Source organism: Calliphora vicina, chromosome 1 (assembly GCF_958450345.1).
Source record: "Calliphora vicina chromosome 1, idCalVici1.1, whole genome shotgun sequence".
Lineage (NCBI taxonomy): Eukaryota > Metazoa > Arthropoda > Insecta > Diptera > Calliphoridae > Calliphora > Calliphora vicina.
Window position 1 is genome coordinate 149,167,422 of NC_088780.1, and position 16,785 is coordinate 149,184,206.

General features: G+C 29.1%; 1 protein-coding gene across 1 annotated transcript; it reads left to right on the forward strand.

The window, feature by feature from the left end:
* The first annotated feature begins 928 nt into the window (after positions 1-928).
* On the forward strand, positions 929-10,422 carry Hug (protein hugin). The gene is made up of 3 exons (XM_065503214.1): positions 929-958; positions 9,723-10,014; positions 10,182-10,422. Exons 1-3 carry the CDS (start codon positions 929-931, stop codon positions 10,412-10,414), a joined length of 555 nt encoding a protein of 184 aa, XP_065359286.1. The 3' UTR covers positions 10,415-10,422.
* The last annotated feature ends 6,363 nt before the right edge of the window (positions 10,423-16,785 follow it).

The following is a 16,785-nucleotide window of genomic DNA, read 5'->3' on the forward strand; positions in this document are numbered from 1 at the left end:
GTGTGATCTAATTATTCGAACAAGTTAAAATCTCTTATTCGAATTATTCGTTTTATTCGAACAAGAGAAAAATCGAATAGTTCGAATATCCTAATATGTACTAATGAGGGTCTGCGACAAATATTTTGATGTGTTACAAACGGAATGACTTTAGTTTACACTGCAAACATTGCTATTTTAGATCAAAACAATTGGCACCATCCTAATGCACTAAACTAATATTGTGATTGACTTTTTAACAAATTAATTTCTACTACAAAAACATGTATATGTACATATGTATGTCTTTGCCTAATAACATCAATAAGATTTTCTTAGCTGTCATGGTCTCCTACATGTTTTCCCACATTCTGCTTTCCAACTGTTACACTAATACCTCTAGTGACACTATAATCATTAGAAGTCTTCACACTATCATCATCATCATCAATATCTATCCTGTTATCATTATCTTTACCAACATGACCATTCATTACCCTTCTCTGATTGTGTATCAATGTGATTTTGTGTCCATCTTTTGGCCTATAAATATTGAACTTTTCAATTGTTTTAGCATCAGTTTCACTACAACCTCTTGGTGTTAAAGATCAAATAGAAAGTGTTTTATAACTTCTAAACAACTATAAATTAATATACAAATTTGCTATAAAAAAAGATAGTAAAAAGAAACAAAATAGTGCAACATTTTTGTTTTCTAGTGATTAAATCTTAAGGTTTTGGAATTAAAAAAACCACCAGCAGTTTACAAAACTTACCGCATTTAAATTCCAGCTAAATTTATAGTGTTTGAAGGCGTAAACAGTCAGATAAAACAGCATCAGCAAAAACATCTTCAAACGAAATTAACAAAGACTGACAGAATTTCTGATTTATCATGACTGGTTTAAGTTGTTTAACTTTTGTTTTGGTAGCATTTTGTTGTTACACCATGAGCATGTCTAAACCCACCCGAAATGAGGTAAGTTTTGAAGCTATTTGTATTTTAGTGCTGATAAGGAAAAGTACAAATACTGACAAACAAATAGAAGCAACAAAAAGAGAATAAATAGCAGAAATAACTTAACATTTTCTAGGCATTCAAATTAAACGCATTAAATATTTAAAATGTGATTCTGGCAAAAAGTTTCCACAAGGCTTAATAAATTGGTTTTTAACCAAAATTTCTTGATTTCATCTCAAAACTAGACTCAATTACAACTTAGAGAAACAAGAATAGTTATATATTAAGATTTTTTTGGTTCTAGCAACAAAAAGTTAAATGATAAAGATGAATTACGTTTGTTGTAATCAAATTTGTGTTATTTTAAAGAAAAATGGGTATTATACCGTATTTATTGCCAATCGAATGATTCAGTTTTAAACATAAAATTCAAAAATTTTGTAGCCATAACCATAAAATTTTGTCACTAAGACAGAATCAATCGACAAATTCGGTTGCCACAATGAAACTTAATTCTCTGTATAAAGAATACAGTTTCTTCGGGTCAATCGAATTTGCTCCCAATCGACTGATTTCGCCTTAAGCGCCTCATTTGAAGATGTTGCAATTTTGGTCATAACTGAATTTTATCAACATACTTTATTACTGCCACAACAAATCTAAGTGTAGTCTCCGAAAATATATTTGTAATGGTTTCGGTGCAATTTTAAATTTTCGTCTTATTTGTTGCCCAATATCTTAAAGCAAATTTTATGAATTTGTGCAGCATCTTCTTTAAGAATTCCCTTAACTTCCATAGGTTGTAAAACGAATTCAGTCTATGACATTTAAAGCTGCCAAGCTAAATCAAAAACTTAATAAACGCTTAACTTTAACTAAACAATTTTAAAAATATTTCACTTTTAAACAATATTTGAAATCTTTTGAAAAAAACTAATAAAAAAAGTAAACCAGTAACAAATATAACTTGTTGCTTCCTTCTTTAGTTACAATAAATTTCTTACTGCAAGCTATTTTCACCAAAGTGTGTTATACAAAATAGAAAAACTTTAAATTGACACTGGGTTTTAAAATCAATTCCTAAATATAGAGCAGCCAGGGAAACTGAGTGTAAAATAACAGTAAATGATACTTTTGACATTCCATTTGAAAGTTTTCTATCACAAAAACACACGAACACACCTATACAAATGGTTAAAGGAAAGTTTTTGCAAGGGACTAAAATGAAAGTACAAGTGCAAGTGCAAGAAGTACTAGAAATGCAGAAAGTTGCACCTTAAATAAAAAATCAATGCTACAGTTAACTTGCTGGTTGCTGGGCAACATGTGTGTATGTGTGTTAAATTTAAGCTGTAGCAGCAAAAAAAGGAAACAATTTTTGTAATGGGTTTTTATTGTTGAAAGTTGTAGCATTGTTTAAGGCTGAGGGAGAGAGTGTGTTCGAATTGCAAAAGTGACCAACTAAATTGGCCAAATTTATGAAGAAGGGTGACTGGATAAAAATTTAAATTACATTCTTCCCACACAGCATCTGTAGCCTGTTAAAAAAAGAAGAATTTTTCCTTGAACTTAAAAATGAGCAGCTATTACAAAGGATGTCCCTAAATTAACGCTGGATTTAAATTAAATAGTAAACATAGATTTTTTTCCTTTAGATTTTTCTTTTCATGTACAAGGAAGGGTTTGTACGGAAAAGCACTTCGATCAAATTACCTTCTGATTGTGGGCTTGTTGGCATAGACCTGTGACCCCATTAAATAATATCCAATGGAGTTAAATTACAAGTCTACATAACGGGGAAATTTCTCATTCAATAGTTTCACGGACCTGTTGAATTCAGGGCAATATACACCCCTAGTTTATAAAAATCATTCAGCTATTGTTATTGCTTTTCATTGCTCACTTTTTTAAAACTACAATTACCACTACTTGTTTTTCCATTATATAGAAAAACGCTAACATCATTCATATTCTAAAATCCAGTAATGATTTTCGTCCAAATGCAATATTGTGCTATTTCTAGAAAGTATTCGAACAAATTTTGCATGTACAAATGATGAAATACATCTATGAAAACAATTTGGTTTACGCTTTAACCACAGCTGTCTAACTGCTTCATTCGATGTAGCTTACGATGTGAGCTTGATTCTGGAAAACTTTATTGAATCACTCGAAAGCGTTCGACACAGTAAACCGTGGTTTCATATTTATCAAACAAAACTTTTGTCTTCATATCTAATGAATCACACTCAATTAGTTTCCCTAAATAATATATACTCTAAATAGCTGAAACTTAAACTAGGCGGGCCACAAGTATCAATTCTCGGACAACTTCTCATTTCATTACATGCTAATGATTTACCTCAGCAACTATCATAGTGCAAAATCCACATGTACGCTGATAATGTACAGATGTATCTCAGTATTACGGTGAGCTCAATCCATTAAAATTTTAATAAAATCATTCAGGATCTACATTAAAATATTCCAGGGCTTTGTTTAAATCCACAAAAATGTCTGCTAGTTCATAAAAAACATTGAAAATGACATTAAAATCAACAACAAAACAATTGTGATTATTCAATCAGCTTAAAGTCTAGGACTAGTATTTAATAACAATCTCTCCTGGTCTAACCACATCCAATCACTGGTTGCCCAAACGTATTTGAATAGATAAGTCAATTCTATACATCATTAAGAATAAGAATTCTATTTGCGAAAACTACCTGACTAGTACCTTTATATGAGTGTGAACTATTTGCAAAATGTGATTCAGTGAACAAAACAAAACACAAAGTTCTGTTTAATAACACAGTGCACGGTGGTAAATTCCGGCCAAAAATGTTTTTTTTTGTTTTTTTAATTTTTATAAAATTTTGATGGTAAATTTTTCTTAACACTTCAGAATATACAGTATCATAATTATTTTGGCTATAAAGTAACTATATGGTTATTTATAGAGCTGTAAAGTCAAAGATTTTTTCTTGTCATTTTAATATTAGAAAAATGTGATTTTTTTACTTTTGAATTGAAGTAGCCTGAGCTTTTTTCTTTAAAGTTTCTTTTTGCAAATTAGCACATGCTTTTATAAAACAGTTAGCAGTTAACCATTCTACGTAGTTATTAAGGAGTTTTTGCGTGTTATTTTTATATACAAGTGAAATGATTTGGAACTAGTTTAAAATCTATAGAAACTAAATTAAAAAAAAAAGTTTGAAAGGCCAAAACAAATTAAATGGGGCTATTAGAGCTTAAGCGTAAATTACATCTAATACTGTAAGGTATCAAGAGTAAGTACTATACATTTCAGCTGCAATTATCTGCCATTCTCATAACCAGAACGATTTTAGTGCCTACATATTTTACACATTTTTTTTGTATTTTTTTGGTCAATTTCAAAAATTATGTAAGTTTGAGAGTTATTTACGTCTATGCTGAATTGGCCAAACCATGTATTTGTATGTCGAAATTTTTTCAATCGATCATTTATGTTATTTTTAATTAAAAACCTTATTGAAGCCATTTACAAAAATGACATACTTTTTTCGATACTTTTATAACGTAAATTTTAATTTGGCCAACTCCTATATGCAATTTATAATATTTTTTGCGATGGATCAAGTCTGTTTTTCTTAAATGTACACAAAATTTCAAATTTTACATGAATAACCTAACTTTTTCGATTATTTCAATACGTCCACGTTTGTTTGGCCAAACCCTGTATATGTATTCCGAAATTTTTACGACCATTTATTTCAATCACTTATGTTATTCTTAATTTTTGGACTAAATTTCAGGCATTTACATGAATAACCTAATTTTTTCGATGCTTTTAAAAAGTCCATGATTGTTTGGACAAACCCTCCATATGTAATCCGAAATTTGAATTACCGATTTTTTTTCGATCACATATTTTATTCTTTATTTTTGGAATAAATATCAGCCGCTTACATGCAATTTGTTGGTACTTTTAGAACGTCCATGCTTTTTTGACCAAACCCTGTACTTGAACATCGAAATATTTATCGATCGGTTGGTTATGTTATTCTTAATACAAATAACAAATTTCAAACATTTTTATGAAGAAATAAAGAAGTTATGGATTTTTGGCCGGAATTGACTACCGTGCAGTGCAACACGAAAAAAAAAGTTTTTCCCAAAGTCAAAAAAAGTGATAATTTTCTCAGGCTCATATCTTGTAAGCAGTTAGGAATTTTGATTTACTCTCTGAGTCAAAGTTGTAGCCCTTGTCATAAAGAACAAAAATTGTGAACATATAAAATCAAAAAAACTTCATCTTCAAGATCAAAATTGCAAAAAAACTTTAAAAAATTCGAAATAAATTGTTTTAAAGCTGCCTAAAAGTATGCTTTAGTTTATATTTATTTAATAGTTTTATTCCTTTAGTTTTTTCTTCTAACTTATATTGACCTACCTAAACTGTGTTAAGAATCATTCCTCAGTAGTTCATATGATCTAGAAATTTGTTTATTGAGATCTTAGCTACATTTTTGTAGTTGATTATTTCCTTGAATTTTAAACGGTTTTCTACCTATGAACCTGAACAGGGGAAAAAAGGGGAAAAAAATCGAATTTTTTAAAGTTTTTTGCGATTTTGATTTTGAAGATGAAGTTTTTTTGATTTTATATGTTCACAATTTTTGTTCTCTATGACAAGGGCAACAACTTTGCCTCAGCGAGTCAATCAAAATTCCGAATTGTTTGCAAGATATGAGCTTGAGAAAATTATAACTTTTTTGTGACTAATTGTATTTAACTTATTTTCACTTCACTTTACGTTAAGTTGTTCTTTTTTATAACATTCATATCGACATATATATTCCTGTACTGTTGTTATAAGACTTGTTTTGCTGTACAGAAAATCAATAAATAAAAAGTTTACATTGTTTTTGAGACAATCATTTCGTACTACAGCCATCAAACATTTATTATTTTTAAAATATTTTTCTTGTGTAATGTTAGATTATAACCAGCTGTCTAACTAATTTTGTTGTGATTGGCAACAACTTTTCTGGACAATGGCGGTAAATCTTGCCTGAATTATGGTTTACCCTTTATAATCAATACTCTCCTTGTTTTATTATTTTCGCCTACAATATGAATATTACTTTTGCTTTAATAAGTTTTACGAAAACATGGAATTTATACAAAAAACTGCTGTTTTTAGCAACATATTGCCATTGACCTGCTACACGCAGAGAAAAAATATAGTTGGGCATGGTTACTGTAACCATTTCAATATTGTTAAAAGTTTTTTAACTATATTATAGTTACAGTAACCATTTACATGATTGTGGTAACCATAATATGGTTAATTTACGATTCACATGATTGTATCAACCATATATATGGTTACAGTAAACAAATATATGTTTGTGACAACCATTCATATGATGAAGGACTTATCATATTGTGTTGCTCTCGGCTTAAGGCTTATCATAATCTGAGAACAACATATTATGATAAAATTATTCATCATAAATATGGTTGCCACAAACATATATTTGTTTACTGTAACCATATATATGGTTGATACAATCATGTGAATCGTAAATTAACCATATTATGGTTACCACAATCATGTAAATGGTTACTGTGACTATAATATTGCTAAAAAACTTGTAACAATATTGAACCATGCCCAATTATATTTCTTCTGTGCGTGTATCTTCTCAAATGATTCAGTTTTATCTGAAACTAAAATGTTTTGGAAATATATCGATTTTTTTTATTTCAAATGAAGCTGGTCTCATTACTTCCCAACTTTCAAATCAAAATCAAGTTCATCTACATGCAATACTACAAAACATTTTCCAACAAAAATTTCTATTTAAACTTCAACAACAATTTTTGAATTTCTATGCATTTTTGTGTTGTTGTCCTATCTGAACAATTTTTGACTGAATTGCATTGTGGCTTGACTTTGCTGACAATTTCAGATTTTGTAATACATATTAGATTTGTAACAATGTAAGAGTGAATGTGTATAAATGTATGTCTCTAATAGTTGTCTACATTTTCTACATCTAAACATGAATATGTTGTGTTCTGGTGTATAGAAAAAAAAAGTTTATAGTTTCCAGCAATTACCATAAAAAGGTTGCACGTATACGGAATTACACTTTCTGTATACGGAATTATGTTTTCATTTCGTTAGAATTCTATTTCTATTCAGTTTAAAATCTATTTAGAAATCGTAATAACAATTTGAAGCAGTTTTTGTGTGTGTGAGAGTTTGTAAAGTTTTGTAATGGTTAGAGAATATGTTAAATTGCATGCAGCAGCATTTTGGGGTTAGAAATGATAATATATAAATAGTAGGATGGTACTGTTTGTAGGGAGGAAAAATAAGGAAGAAAGTAGGTTTCCAAAAATCCATATAAAGTTCAAACTAGATAAATGGAAAAATCTGTTTCGGGGATTAATTTAAACTAATTATATATAAAAATGTTTAATTTTATAGTTTTCGTCTTACACGATCATTTTAGCTATGACATTGCATGGTTCTTTCGAAGACATTTCACATGATATCAATATTTTATATATTTCCTTTGCATGAAATATGACAAAAATCTTAAAAAGGAAATTTGTATCCTTTGCTCCAGCTCATCAGATTTTAACGCCAGGACAAAGATATAATAAATTAAACTGTTATTTTAGATGGCAGCAGCCACAAACTTTTTTTGGGGCTACCTTACTGAATAGTTGTAAATGGTTTATATAGAATATCTCTAATTGGGGCAATATTTAGAAATGGGCATAAGTAATCATTGAGAAATATTAGTTTAAAGAAGAAAGTAATATGAATATATGTACAATTATTTAATATTAAATTCTAAATCAGCCAGAGTACTAAAGATTTCATCAGAATCATTTTGCAAAAAAACTATGGCTACTCAAATAAGATTTCTAAAGAAAGCATGATTTATAAATAGAATTTGCAATCATCTTACTGAGCTGGATAGTACAGAAAACTGGACAGACACTCGGCAGGCATTAAACCTACGACATTTGCAGTTTAATACTGTAAATTTAAACAGTAATTTCTACAGCTTTTTGCAAATACTGTTTATATCTGTTTTTTAAAATTCAATACCTTCACTTGGCAATTAGTTCATGTACATAAAATCCTTAATTGTTTTGAACACCTGTTAACATTTCATTTAAAGTATTTGTTAAATGTGGTTAATTTGTAAGCACTTACAATTAACACTTAGGAAATTTTGCAGTTAACAATATCAAAGGCAAATAAATGTCTGTCTTAAGCGGGGGATTTGTATAGACAGAAATTAGATTTTTGTTTATTTGTAGGTGATGTTGTAAGACTTCTGTCGGCTATTGTATACAGAAATATGGATTGCTAAGTTTCAGTATTATTAATAGACGATTTTTTGTTTGATGTCCCATCATTTATATTCTTAGATTTACAGAAAAGTTTTTCTCACAATATGAGCTTTTGTATAATAAATATATTTTTCTTAATAAAAATTTTTTTAAGAATTCTTTTCAAAAAAACTACGAGTATTTAGCAAAAAAATGCTTTTATGTTCTTTTTTCACAAAGATTTTTTAACAAAATTTTAGTGAGAGCTGTTTAAGACATCTTTTTCTTACAAAAGCTTTGTTGAAAAAGCTTTATTACTTTTAAAAAATGACTAAAATGCCTTTTAAGACAGCTTTTTACTAGAGTTATATTGTTTATTAAAGCTCCGTTATAAAAAATGCAAAAAGGTTTGTAGGAACTTACAGCGCTATTGTACTCGCAAGCCTGTCTATGCTTTAGTAAAAACCTTTTTTAAAAAAACTTTAGTGAAAGCTTTTTAAGACTCCTTTTTATCAAAAGTTCCTTTAAAAGACTTTTTACTAAAGTTTTCTTATAAAAGCTTTTTTACATTACAAAAATCGCTAAAATGCTTTTTAAAACTGCTTTATACTAAAGTAATATTTTTTACTAAAGCTCCGTTGAAAAAACTTTGCCATAAAAAGCTTTTGTAGGGGTTTATGTCGCTATCGTACTCACAAAACCTGTCTAAGCTTTTTTAAAAAAAAATTAGTAAAAGCAGCTTAGGACATCTTTTTTTTAAAGCTTTCTTGAAAAGGCTTTTCATTAGAGTTTTCTTATAAAAACTTTTTACTAAAGCTTTGTTGTCAAATGGCTAAAATGGTTCTTAAGACATCTATATAGCAAAGTAATATATTTTTGCTAAAGCTGCGTTAGAAAACTTTCATAATGCAAAAACCTGTCTATGCTTTACTAAAAAGGTTTTTTAAGAAAACTTTAGTGAAAACTTTTTAAGACATCTTTTTATCAAAGCTTTCTTTAAAAAGCTTTTCACTAAAGTTTTCTCAAATAAGCTTTTTACTAAAACTTTGTTGAAATAGCTTTTCGTCGATATTATAAAAATGGCTAAAATGTTTTTTAAAATAGCATTTTACTAAAGTTATATTTTTTACTAAAGATGCGTTAAAAAATTTTCATAAAAAATGCAAAAGATTTTGTAGGAGCTTACATCATTGTAATACTCACAAAACCTGCCTCTATGAAAGCTTTTTGTTACTAATATTTTTCTTATATTGATAAGAATTTATCAAACTAACATCTAAACATTAATTTTCTAACAACCCTCGTCACTTAGTCAAATATCTGTGTACTTTTCCTGTCAACAAACTTAATTTAACAAGAGCATCAAATAGATACTTAAAACACAATCTAACAATCTTTTTATCTAAATTTACACAAAAAAATAAAAACACCATTTTAGGCTGCTAAAAAGGTGGAAATGCCTCATGAACAACAGCGTCAGCAGCAACAACAACATCATCAACTACAAAGTGAAGCCACCTACGAAACACGCCAAAAACGTTCACAGCTTGATTTGGGCAGCATTGGCGGTGGTATTGGAAATGGCTTTGGCAGTGCTGCAGAGTATAAAGATTTTAATGAGTTCATAGAAGAGCTGGGTGATAATGCCATTATGCCAGTGTCACAGGAAATGGATTTGGAAAATATGCCACCACTATTGTACTTTATGTTGTTGCAGAAACTAAAGCAGTGTAGGTTAAATAAACACATTTTCTTAGACTAGTTTTGCATTATTATTAATTTGCATATTTATAGAGAATCTAATAATTATATGCAATTTTCTTTCTTTTCTTACATTTTGTTACACTTTCTTGTTTTTATTTTATTCTGTTCTGTTGTATACAACTGCACTTTAAAGCAGTACAAACTAATGAACGTCAATTACCCACAAGACGTACACCACGCCTGGGGCGCAGCATTGATTTTCAATTGTTTGATGCGGGTGCCGCGACCTCTGCAGGACATGACTTTGATGGTGCATTAAATATGGCCAACGATTATGCAGTCTCACGACAATTTCTACCTCGTGTCATGAAAAAGTCGGTGCAATTTAAGCCACGTTTAGGTAAAAGAACACAAGTTTGCGATTAAAATAACCGGCAGCAACAACTCTATATCGCATTAACTATGGCCAACACAAACTAAAGCACCTTAAACCTATTGACATTTACTTTGTTGTTGGCCACGTATTGGAAAATGGAAACACTAAATTAAACAACCATGGCATCTACATTTATTTATTTAAATTTAAATACATATAAAATAAAATAAATAAATGTACATTTACTCTAGTAGTTAATTCAATTTTTATAAAAAATATTCGCATGTATTCCCCATATAATGAAAAATTTAAGTAAAAATAAATAAAATGTTCTTTAAAAAATACAAAAAAAAAAATATGTAAAAAATAAATTGTACAAATATAAATCATTTATGAATGATATACTGGATTTTTTTTAATATATTGTAAATCAATTTGAAGGCAAAATAAAAACAAAAAAAAAATAATAAATATTAAATTTTTTATTTACTAAGAGGAAATAAATTTTTGTATTTAAATGCAAATTTTATAAAAACAAATTAAAAAAAATCATACATATATACAAAAATTGGTATATTTAATTAAAATTATTGTGTAAAACTATTATATATATACATATATGAAGCATACAAAAATATATTGTAATTTATGCATTTAACCGTCACAAAAAATAAAGCTAAAATATTCACAAAGAGATACATGAACTTAAAATTACGCATTTTTGTTTGTTACATAAAACTAAATTTTAATTTATTGAGATTTAATGAGAATTATTTATGTTTTCTTTAAAAAAGTTTCAATTATTTCAAATAATTGTGAACCTTTATCAGCTAAGATACATATGTGTATAATTATAATGAAACATGTTTGATATGTTTCTAAAATATGCATTTTTTATACCCTACAACACCATAGTGGGGAGGGTATAATGCGTTTGTGAAGATGTTTGTAACGCCCACCTTAAAGTATACCGATCGACTTAGAATCACTTTTTGAGTCGATTAAACGACTAGCTGGCTGGCTGGCTGTCCATGTAAACCTTGTGCACAGATTACAGGTCGCAATTTTGAAGATATTTCAATCAAATTTGGTACATATTATTTTCTGCCCATGGACCAAGCCTATTGAAACTGGCTGAAATCGGTCCATTATTTCACCTAGCCCCCATACAAATGTCCTTCCGAAATTGGATTTTATCGGTCCGCTCCAAATAAGTTTTATATATACAAAATTCATGTCACCAAATTTTGTTACGATCGGTCCATAATTAGTCATAGCTCCCATATAGACCCGCTTCCGAAAATCACTTTAACGTGCATAAATCGCTTAAAAATGTTGGTATACAAACAAAATTCAACATAGTTAATATAGACATAAATCACACGACCTAATTTCATGGTGATCGGTCCATAATTGGTCATAGCTACCATATAAGGCCTACTTCCGAAAATCACTCAAAAATATAAATTATTGAAATTTTAAAAGAAAAATGTTTTTGCTCTTTTACTTAGTGTAGGGTATTATATGGTCGGGCTTGACCGACCATACTTTCTTACTTGTTTTATTTAGACTTTCCACATTCAAACATTACAGAAGTCCGGAAACTTCATCTATTATTTGACAAATGGGTTTAAAGTGACAAACCACCACTTTTGCCGTTATACTTAAATATAACTCTATGAAATGATGGGTAAAAACTGACATATCCCCAATCCTGAGAAGTATGATAAGATAAAATGGTTATTTCTACGTTCCAGAACGCGACATTTGTAGGCCTTGGAAGTGAAAAATAATAAGCAAATCTTAAAAATTGTTTTCTTGTTTCCATTGTTCGATAGCATTTTAGTAGTGCATGTTGGTGAAAAAGTTAGCTCTGCTGATATTTTTCAAGTAGAAATATTGAAATATATGGGCGAGAGAATTTTTAACAAACTTTTTTCCTATTTACATTTTCCGTTAGCATATTTGTAGCACGATAATTACAGCAAAAGTTAGGTTTTTCCTAAACATAAACATGGAATGCAGAACGCGACAAAAAATATAATTTATTTTCGACTATAAACTGAATTTTTTAAAGCGTTCGTCTCTAAACTGAAGTACAATAATGTGGCTTTCTTCTGACACTTGTCATGTTTAAATATTTTTATTCGTTTTACATAAACTGACATCCAGAACGCGACAAAAAATATAAATCGTTCACGACTGTGTTTAGAAAAATTTAAAAATCATCGAATTGGAACATAATTATTTGAAGCGTTTTTTTTTTAAACTAAACTTTGTGTTATTTTCAATATATTAGCAATAAAGATTGGTTCCAGAACATGCAAAAAAAAAACAAATGTAACTATTGGGTGTATGACTTAAAAATGCGGGATTTTTTTTTAAAAATTTTAGCTTTTATTTTTAAAATATACATTTATTCAAAGTATTGGCCATTGTTAGCTATGACCTTTTCCCATATTTCTGGCAATATATGGATTCCGCGCCAAAAGAACTGTTCATCTTTTGAGGCCAAGAACGAATTAACTGTTGCAAAATGAAGCGTATCCCAGAGATAGCGTTCTGCATCGATCGAAACAAATTGCAGTCGGCTGGGGTGAGGCAAAACTTCCCAACGTCTTCATTCTAAATATTTTTTAATAGATATTGTAACATGTGGCCGTGTTTTCAGTTGCATTTGATACAGGTTCGATGTGATGGTCTGGTCAGATTTCAGCAGCTTATAGTAGATATGCCTATTTTGCTCCCACCAAATACAGAGAATTACCTGGAAATTTGGTTTTGGTGTCGATTCGGCATCTCTCTTACGCTTCGGATTATCGTAACGGATATATTTTTCACAGCAAGTAATGATTCTATTCAAAAATGATTTTCCTTTATAACGCCCAACCATCACTTCGGACATGCAAAATCTGTCTCGGCTTCAATTCGTATTGTTCCCAATTTCCCTGATTTTGGATGAATCCTTCTGCTTGTAAACGTTTTGTTGTTGCTACTTGAGTAGCTCCCAATGATTTTGCAAGATCTTGTAATAATTTTCGAAGTAAAAAAAAAACAAATAAATGATAAGTCATCTATTGTAAGTCCCGCATTTTTATGTTTTTGACAGCATTTAGAAAAATGCAGAAGTCACCGAAGGGGAACATACTTTTTTATTAAAGTAAAAAAAATGTTGACAATTGTCATATACAAATATTTTTATTAATTTTTTTACAAACTTTTGTATGATTTTGCATGTGACTTTTACAATTACTAATTATTTAAAGTAAATTCAATAAGTAAGGTTTTGTTGTTTCCAATATATTAGCAATAAACATGACATCCAGAACGCGACAAAAAATAGAACTCGTTTAGTTTTACTAATGCATCTATAAAATTGCAAAAAACTGAGTTTTTTTTTAAGCTATTATTTTAAAACTAAATATAGCTTTCTGTTGATAATGTTATGTTAAAATATTTGCATTGGTTTCTTACAACTTTTAGTATAATGAAGCATGCTTTTTTTATAATGGGGGATATTTTTCAGTCACAATTGCAATAAGGATTAGTGCAAGTAATTTCATTAAACCTTTTCTTTGCCAATATCAATAGATGTGCCTTCTCAGCTGCTTTATTATATTATCTATATCTATATATATAAAAGTGAATGTGTGTCTGTATGTATGTATGTTTATTATTTTTAGTTTGGGATCTATAGACGGCTAAACGGCTGAACCGATTTGCTTGAAATTTTTACAGTATATTTATGTATGTCTGGAAGGAGCTATAGGCTACTTTTTGTTTTGACATTTTTGATATATTAAGCAATAGTGGGCGTGGCACCTCCCATAGATGTGATGAAAAATTATATATAGGGACAGCTATAGCAGCTATCAATATTAATATTTAGTACAGAAATGCGCGGACTACCAAAAATATTAAGTAAATGTTAAAATTTGTATGTATACATTTGAAACCCTTATATATATATAAAAGTCAATGTGTGTTTGTTTGTTTGTATGATTCTTTGCGTATTTGTAATGGCACTCGACTTACAGTAAGGCAATTAATGAACTAACTTCGGAAATGCCATTTGATTTTATTCGATTGCAGTTTCCTATTTGCTTAGTATTTGCAATGACAATTGATAAAGCTCAACGTCAGTGTTTGCAAGTTTGCGGACTAAATCTAGAAAATCCATGTTTTTCACATGAACAGAAACTAATTTTAGATAGACTAAATATATTGTAAATCTTTACCGTACGGGTAGCGAAGCACACCGGGTTTTAGCTAGTTCTTTATATTTTTTGATGCAACTCTTTTAATTTTTCACAAGTATATCATTAGTTCTTCCCTTCTACTTTCGGTAAACGTTTTACCCATCTAAGTATGTATATTAAAATATTAAAAACATTTGTTTTTGAAAAAGGCAATCTTACGATAGAGAACGTGACAATATTGTATAAAAGGTTTAGTATGTTTCTAATTTGAATTTAAAAATTTTGTGTTAGGTGCAAGAACGCAGCAGTAGAACATGAACAAAATCAAATTGTCAATTTGTAGTTAATCGAACTTTGTTCAGCCTCCTTCCCGGTGATGTTTTCTCTGGAAATATCTTTATATTTTAAAAATCTCCTACAGTAAAAACGTGTTGACAATTCTCCAACTAAATCCAACCATCAATGGATTGTTTCCAAAACCACATAAAAAACATTATTAGCTGTATTTAATATACATATTTTCGACTTGATTTAACAACATGATAAAGCAATTTTATTTTCTCACTTTTATTGCTGTAAATTATAACAAACCCTTTTAAAGATTTAAAAAGAAAAATGAGGAAGAAAATGATGTTCATGTAGAAAAACGTTCATTCATTTTGAAAAGAAAATCCATCTCTAAAGTCTTAGTGAATGAATGACATTTTAATGTAATTTATTTTATTTTTTCCTTCTACTTTGCCTCTGAAACTTATTAATTAAGAGGAAGAAGAGAAGGAAGAAACATTTTTTGAAAGAGTCATTTTTGTGTCAACTTATCATAATAATTTCATGTATATTTCTTATTAGTTTTTTTTGGATGAGTTGGATTTATGATATGAAGTCGTTTTGAGTTTAGCATGATGATTTCGAGTAAATTTTAAAAGATGTGATGTAATAACTAAGTTAATTTGTTATTTAAATAGAAACTATTTAAATAAACAAGTTAGATTGTTGCTGCTTTTTCAGGGTTCAGCGAACTTATCAGTAACTAAAAATAGTTTTATGAAGACAACTTTGTATTAATAGCATTTGAGAAATGTTTTGCATTAAACTTATTTTATTGGATGTAAAACACTAATTATACGTTTAATGCTAATATAAATTAAAGGAGAATTAAACGATTTTTAAAGAACCTAAAAATAAGTAACATCAGCCTCATTATTGATAAAAAGATATCTCCAGCCTAAAAACCCCATCAAACAGTGACACGTTGTGGATGTATTTTGTGTTTCGACAATCACGTGTGGGCTGATTTTGCTATAAAAATCATAATCCAGTGAGATCTTCATGAAATTTACAATTTATTCCGACTTTATATTGGACGAAATTATTTTAAATATTGTTCAGCAATAAAATCGCGTTGTTCTGTTGTACAATATTCCATTGTTATTTACCCAAAATTGTTAGCTGTCCAACTTTTTAGTTCTTGATTGGCAATACTTTAAAGCAAAAAATTCAAACCTTTTTATTATAAAAACACACATCTAACCATTTTTTTAAATACATATTCTCATAGTTTTTTTTTACTCAATCATCCATTAACGTTACATAAACAGCAAACCAAAAGCAAAGCTAAGGAAAAATTTTAAAGTGACATAAGATGAGATGACATTAATTAATTTTAAAAGAGAACTTATTTCTCCCAAAACAACAACTGACAGTAATTAAATGTTGCTATAGTCACTAGAAAAGGGTAGATAATCCCTTAATATAAGAAGAAGAAAAATGAAATGAAAGTTGCAACATGACACAGTGGTACAAAATTAAACAATTAAATATTAGAAAATAAGCTGCAACAACGTATTTATACTCCCAGCTGGGGTAAGCTCAGTTGACTCCAGGATTTACTACACAATTTTATATTGAAAAAATGACTTAATTTTTATTATTATAAATACGAATAACTTAATATCCTGTTTGCGATAATTTGCAACTACATTTTGATGTAGCACGCGACTTTTATAACGCGACGTATTTTGCAGTCACGTTTGTAATAAGGATTAGTTCAAGTAAATTCAATAAGTTGGGTTTTGTCGTTGTATTGTTTCCAATAAATGCTTGATCCAAATAATAACATTCATTTTCGTCTGCATCTAGAAACATAATATTTTTAAGATATGGTCTTTAAACTCAAGTAAAATATATATCTGTTGATAGTTGTCATGTTTAAATATTTGCAT